This window comes from Silurus meridionalis, chromosome 4, assembly GCF_014805685.1.
Source record: "Silurus meridionalis isolate SWU-2019-XX chromosome 4, ASM1480568v1, whole genome shotgun sequence".
Classification (NCBI taxonomy): Eukaryota; Metazoa; Chordata; class Actinopteri; order Siluriformes; family Siluridae; genus Silurus; species Silurus meridionalis.
In genome coordinates this window covers 6,689,993-6,697,492 of record NC_060887.1, presented here as the reverse complement: position 1 = coordinate 6,697,492, position 7,500 = coordinate 6,689,993, and the positions used below count along the sequence as shown (strand labels likewise).

General features: G+C 42.1%; 1 protein-coding gene across 7 annotated transcripts in view; it reads left to right on the top strand.

Moving 5' to 3' along the window:
- LOC124384131 (triple functional domain protein-like) overlaps nucleotides 1-7,500 on the top strand; it is a 74,353-nt gene that overhangs the window by 3,409 nt on the left and 63,444 nt on the right. For 6 of the 7 annotated variants that reach the window (XM_046846707.1, XM_046846709.1, XM_046846710.1 and 3 more), the window contains exon 2: nucleotides 2,987-3,037. The exons of the other annotated variant lie outside the window; for it this stretch is intronic. In XM_046846707.1, the coding sequence (XP_046702663.1) occupies nucleotides 2,987-3,037 (51 nt within the window). The remainder of the gene's footprint in view (nucleotides 1-2,986; nucleotides 3,038-7,500) is intronic. 7 annotated transcript variants of the gene reach the window in all.

The following is a 7,500-nucleotide window of genomic DNA, read 5'->3' as shown; positions in this document are numbered from 1 at the left end:
TTCCCACTTTATTTATTTATTTATTGCCTCATGATGAAAAGACACGTGGTTTAACCTTCAAAACGTCTGATCTGGAAAAATAATCTGACTGCAGCAACAGTAACCGTCCACTGGGGGCAGTGTAGTGTGTTTCAAATAGGGGTGTAGCAAAATATCCATACACGTGAGTAATCGCGATATTTTGTTGATGACAGATTTCCTAAAATCATATATAAATATCTCAATATATCGCCTTGCTTACAGTATCGCAACATATCGTATCGCAACCCCTGTGCTGTGGTATCGTATCGCTAGAGGCCTAGTTTAAAATGTTGAGATGCAGCAGTATTATTTGCCATTTGTCGTGTACTCGTGTGCTATACATAACTTCATAACTTCATAACTTCAACCTCACGCTGTCTGTGAATGAGACTTTCTACCCCTGGGCATTGTGGGATGTCGCATTTCTTCGAGTATTTCTCAGCAGTGGGTTAGCACTGAGGCTCCTAAATATTTAAATTCTGCCTCAGTGGTTCTGTGGTCGCTTTCTGCAGTCTAAAAGAAGCCCAAAAGAAAAGAGGTCATTTGTACCACATCGGATGCAAACTTGCAAGGATCTCTCAGCACCGACGATCTGCTCTCCAGATCTGGGGTTTAACTGAAGTGTGAATGGATTTCATGTCTGCCTGCTGAGAAGAAGAAGAACTTGCTTTGATGCTGTTGTGTTGACTATTAAACTAGCGCTGGTTCTGGCAATGAAAAATGTCACGGGTTTTGTGAATCCGAGCAGCGAGCATTCAAGTAAAAGAAAACAAAAAAAAGCACGCAGTGTCCGTGATTAGCCTCTAGAGGCCGCTCTCGTAATGACAGCTAACCTTCTCAGCTGCTCCAGCAACGGGCGCTAATATCGAAATTATCGTAACGTTATGAATCATAACGCTGACTGTTCAGGTGCAGGGGTACAAACCCAAACACTGAACACGTCTCAAACTCTTCACTTCTCCATAGCCGTCACTTCATGTTTCCCGTGGGACTGATTTTTTTTAATCCTCCAGCGGTGGAATAATTGCGCTTCTCTGTTTCCTGTGTTCTGGGCTGGAGGTTTTCGACTCCACAGAGTTTCTCACCGCTTTTATGTCGTCTGTTCAGGGGGTCACAGTAACGACTGGAGGCAGTTGTGGTTTGGAGCGTTTTTCCTCACGTTGTCTGTGAATAAAATCTAAATGCAGTAATACAGACTGTAGTTTAGACCTGTGGCACTGTTTCATGCAGTACATCATAGATGGCAAGAAACATCTTACATGTTCTCATCCACCGTTTGTTGAGAAAAACGTGGAACAGTCCAAGAAAACGCAGTTTTTCCCAAACGATTACATCTGGATGACTAAATGTCCTCGTGTGGTACGTGATTTCATCACTGGACTATTGAGTTCACATCGAAACCCTTTCAAAACAACCAGATTTAACGCAGTTTCAGCCGAGACCACGCCCCCTACAGGCACCGCACATCCCTCCATCACAGAACACAAAATAACGTCCATCCTAACGTTAATTACAGAAATATTACATCCAATTTTCTTTAAAACGTGCTGCTGCTGTGTGTAAATGTTATGTTTGTATATGACACAGTTTATATATTTCCCCAAAATTCCTATAAATTCCCATAAATTCCTGGTTTCTAGTTTCTACACATGGGTCGTGAAGTATCTGTGCAACATCTCGTCCCACTGCGAAGTAGAAGAAGAGCAACTGGCAGGAGCCCAAGTTTTAGTTTTCTCTCTTTCTTTCTTTCTCTTTATCTCTCTGTCCACATCTTTTTCTAATCTCGCGACCTCTTTTGAAATCTTCCAACGAACCTCGAACCTACAATAGCGAACATCTGTCCAGAGGAAGTCGGATCTGTTTTACCCGAAAAAAAGGGATGTCTCGCTAAAAAAGGACGAAGCCAGAAGATGTTCCAAGAATCTTCCCCTCAGATGCTTAACAAGCTGTAAGTGGACTTTTAGCGCACAGAGCTGGAGCTCATTAAACAGATACCAGGCGACGAGGACACGTTGTTCTGCAGAAACTCGGAGACTGCGACGGCGCTTCATTATCCAAGTTCATATCTTTTTCCCTTCCTTTCAGAGCAGACGAGCATTGTTCTTAAATTTAACCTGATATTGTAACTGTGTGTGTGTGTGTGTGTGTGTGTGTGTGTGTGTGTGTCTGCTGGTACTTTTAGAATAAATCTGCACCCACAGCTGCACTTCCATTTGGATGGAAATTGGATAAAAGGTGAATAATTCATCCTCCACCTGGGGTTCTGGACGTCAGCCGTCCACAAAAGCCTCGTCTGATCACGCTGTCTGATATCAGTCCCAGACCCTGATCAGTAATAATATCAGAACTCTCTATTATCCTCCTCGAATGCTGTACGGACAAAAGTTTGAAAACACCTGACCACAACATCTCATTCCACATTTGCTCTTCTGTGAAGACGTTTCACCAGATTTTGTGGAGATTCATTCAGACACTGGAAGGGTGTTAGTAAAGAAATTCAGGTACTGATGAAGGTCTGAGGTGCAGTCAGCATGAAAATGTTTGGGTTTGAGGAAGATAAAAAGACATGCATTTAAACTGAAACAAAACATAAACCACTTCAAAGAAACTGCATGTGCTGTCAGCGACCTGCCTCTAGATGGTGCTCTCGTACTGTATAACACAACCAGGAAAAACTATCAGTATGGATTGAACTTTCTGTGCTGATTATTCTGCAAAACGGAAAGATCTGTCGACCTCTAACGCACTTTTCTAACACACCCGAGACGTGTTGCGTCTGGCACCGCATGTTCTCTAACACGTGGACGTCTGAGCTGGGATACGTGCGGCACTACGTCTAATCATGTTCACAGCTTTTTATTAAACATCTTTCAGCTCGGAAAGAACCGAGTGTCCTTCCGTTTGTTTTTTATTACGATTTTTTTCAATTTCAATATTTTTGATTTTTGACTTTGTTTCTTTACAGACTGCTCTCTTCTGAAGTATGAGCCCAAACTTGATTTAGCAGGACACACAGGTGAGATGATCATCCTTAAGCGGTGATTTTGTTTCCATTCGCTCTTCTGAATCTGGCGTAGATGTTCTGTTTGGTCCTTTAGGTCCTGTGTAGTTTAACAGGATGGATTTATTAAAGGTTTTCGTCTATTGATTTTATCAGCATAATTATTATTATTTTAATATTAATTTTATATTGCGCCTTTTTAGAAGTTACATCTCAAAGGGATTTCCAAGCAAAAAAAAAAAAAAAGGGCACACCAAATAAACTCATAATTGTAGAAATGGTTCTTAACATGTTCCTGGGTTTTGCATGTCAAAAAAGTTCACCTACAGGGGATGAACCTCTGAAGAACCATGCTGCAGATTGCAAATGGCTACATGAACCTTCTGAGTTGAATCCAGTCAGAACCAGTGTGTGGTCTTTAATAAAGGAGTAAATACATGAGGAGCACATGGGGGATTTGATCAGTTGTAATGAATGGATGCACAGCTGTGAGTTTGGTGTTTCCCAGCAATGCCAATCCCCTTCTCTAATTGGACCCCAAAGTGTTTTCGGTTCCTGCCAAACCTCGGGCTCGATCCTCCACTTTGTTTTGGACCAGAGAACATTAACACAAAGGAGCTCTCTGGAGGAGGTTTTTCGTGCTTTCAGGCTCGTTTCCAGAGGCCTTTAGCAGGCCGTCAGGGCAGATTAGACCCTCCAGCGTTGCAGGACCATTCGGGACCGGATCTGAAAGCCCAGATCGTCTCTTTCAGTCTCCGTGGTGGAGCAACATCTTGAAACTGTCAGCTGTGTATCCGAAGCTCTTATTAGAGCAGGTGAAAACTCTATTCAGTGATGTTTTGAAAGCTGAAGCTGTTTATTCGGTGAGATGAAAACGCTGGTAAAAGAACTGAAGTAATCTCGTTAGCACCGATGGAGAAAGAAAAGGACCACAATAACGGTAGAGAAGATCGGCGCTAAATGAAAGGTCATGAGTTTAAATCCCACCAAGCTGAGCCTAATCATGGGGCTGAATACGCTGAGCCTCGACGATGGGGTGTTAAGATTTAAATCAGGGGTCCGCACACATCAGGGGAAACTCAAAGGTCTGAGGAACAGTAAGCGAAGGCACTTTAAAGCCACTATGTTGCAAGTTGCCACTGCTGGGCCCTGGAGCAAGGCCCCTAACCCTCAACTGCTCGGTGTATAAGGAAAAGTCATTTGTCCCAGTACTTTTGGGATGTAGTTTAAATATGCCGTGTGTTATTCAGTCAGAAAGAATGGACTTTCTAAAGCCGATCAGTGATTTATTCTGAACCTTTCAGACTTTTATTCTTGATCTCTTCCACGCACTGTTCCCAGGACGCTTCTGGAGATAAGAATGAAAAAAACCCACACAACTTTATGCAAATTGCACCTTGTTTGAGCAGAGTCCTGCTGTTAGCACGCGACGGCTAATTTTAACGAGCCTGCCCAACGTAAACGAGACATGTAATAGTTCCCTGTGGAGTTTCCTCTTGGAATTGAGATGAACACCAGACATTTCTTTTCTGCAGAAGGTTCAGGGGGGATGTATGTCCCGGGAGCGCTCCTTCTAACAGTCACGCGTTATTGACCGCTTTCAGGATCGGGGGTATGTGCGGTTTTGCACCGTTATACTGCAGATTTATGAGCTTAACCATATTTCTGTTTGGAGCCTTGAACACAAAACCTTCAGCCAATCCGACTGCACGATATGAAGAAGCGTAAAATAAAAACACTTATTTGGTCTCTGCTCTTGATGACGTGAATCAAATGCTGAAGTTTGGGTTGTACGTTTCACTGCACATTGTATTCTGCTTCTACTGTAACTGTGTTTGTGACAAATAAAAAACTTTTTACTGGAAGGTTTTTATGATCTTCTGTGCAAAAGTGTGTTTATTGTATCTGTATGTTTCAATATAGTGTTTGGCACATAACTGTGTTTAAACACCGTGTTTAGGATGTAGTGTTTTTTTTACATATAGCTATGCTTATCCCATAATCCTGATAGCATAATCCTGATACCATAATCCCTATCCAATAGTCTTATACCATAACCCTGATACCATAATCCCTATCCAATAATCGTATCCCATAGTCCTGATACCATTATCCCTGTCCTATAATCCTAATCTATAATCCTGACCCCGTAATCCTGATATCATAATCCCAATCCCATAAACCCTATCCCATAATCCTGATACCATAATCCCACTCCAATAATTGTATCCCATAATCCCAACCCATAATCCTAATCTATAATCCTGACCCCGTAATCCTGATATAATAATCCCTATCCAATAATTTTATCCCATAATCCTAACCCATAATCCTAATCTATAATCCTGATATCATAATCCCTATCCAATAATTTTATCCCATAATCCTAACCCATAATCCTGACCCCGTAATCCTGATATCATAATCCCAATCCCATAAACCCTATCCCATAATCCTGATACCATAATCCTAACCTATAATCCTTATCCCATAACCCATAAAGGTGTTATGTTTAACCCATAACACATAATTCATATCCAATAACCCTTTACCCTGACCTAAAAACTAAATTTATATCCCATAATCTCTATCCCATAATCCCTATCCCCTAATCCATATCCCATAATCCCTTTCCTTTTATCCCTGTCCCATAACCCTAACCAGATAATAGATGAGTTGGTCAGCTACATCTAACCTATCTAGTCTCATTGGCCATCTGTGAAGCTCAGAGAAACCTTTAGTGTGTGTGTGTGTGTGTGTGTGTGTGTGTGTGTGTGTGTGTTATTTTTACCAGAGGAGGTTTGTTGTGGCTTTGAGATAAAAGAGAAGACAATTCGGGGCAGAGTGCAGCCGTTTGTGGTTCTATGCAGTGTAAACGGTGTGTGTGTGTGTGTGTGTGTGTGTGTGTGTGTGTGTGTTGACATGGAAACCCAGTTTTGAGAGGCCTCCATTTAAAAATCAGAGCAGCACATCCTACTTTCAGACGACTGCAAGTTTCTTTTGAAACTGGAAATCTGACTAAAATGGTCTCTACTTTCACACCTTTCTCTCCACATTTTCACGACGGTGACGTGTGAAGCAGAGTTACTGAACTATTTGTCAGCGATTACAGGTTTTTGTTAATTAATGACTGACACCTGGTACCTTTTATGTGTTTCCAGTTTTGGATAATCCAGCAGGACGTCTGTTCTATAGCGGAGGTAAAGTACAAGCGTTCTCAAGAGCCTCCTGCTTATTGCTAATCATTACAGATTAGCAGCACTGAGTATTAACCAGAACAAAGATTTGATTCATTATTGTACACCAAGACGTGACGAATTGAGTTGGTTGATACACTCTGGTCTGTTCTTTTTTCTTATTTTCCCCTCGAGACATCTGGATCTTCATGAAAACACTCGTTTAGTGTGAAAACACTAGCATTATTCAGTGAAAATATATCCTTCTGCTTCAGTGGTTTGTTGTTTACTGAGACTGGTTTATGGACGGGCTCAGGATAGAGCTTTGTGGAACGCCCATGTTTCACGCAGTGCTAAGTTTGGCTTTCGGTGGACGCGTACTGAGCTTTTCAAGTTGTTTTAAAACAGTTTAATCATCCAGCACGTGCTCCTTTAGAGAATAGGGGGTTTCTCATAATGGCAGCTCAATCATCCAGCCAAGGTCATTGCTGAGGCTCTGCGGGGGGGGGGCAGACAAATCCCAGTGTGTCAGAACGGGGTTATAATTAAACAAGTGGCAGCTACGGACAAACACCTGACTATTGGAAGGAGGATTTAAGGGTGTTTGATGTTCGAGAGTGCCCCCTTTCTGTACCCACCGCTCCCATTCCTCTACCCTCCCTCTCTTTTCCCACTTCACTGATGGGGCATTTGACACTGCCAGTAACAGCAAGCATTTCAGCCTATTTTAAGTCAGGGGCCCTTTTGTGTGGTGGGAACTTGCAGACGAAGGCCTTCAGAACTTTGACAGAGCTTCACAGTGATTGAGCTGTTGTTTAGGAGCTAATGTGGAAATGGAAAGTCTTACGGTACTCCTTCGCTTCTTCTACATTGGATTCATGCGAGAGAGACGCAGGCGTCTCATGGAAAAAGGTAACGGAAATAGAGGTGTATTCTGTGGTACACACCTGCCTGGAGTCTTGGATAAAGCCTCAGCGATTCTTCACACAACATTTCTAATAGGATTTTTATGTATCAAATCCTCTGATTTCAGAAGATATTACACTTTGTGACCGCTTTAAATGTTGATGATGATGATGATGATGATGATGATGAGGCTTTGCTTTATTGTTGACGAGTTTCGGGTAAAACCTGATGAGTTTAATGGACCGCGCGAATACAGTGGCTGCAAAAGCTGGTTTTTGGTGGTTTGAGATCAACACATGCATGTTTTGTTTATATGCAACAAACACGGTCATTAAACATGGTCTTCATTTTCATCAAAACGTCAGCTAAATCAGTACTATCCCCAACCCCAAATAC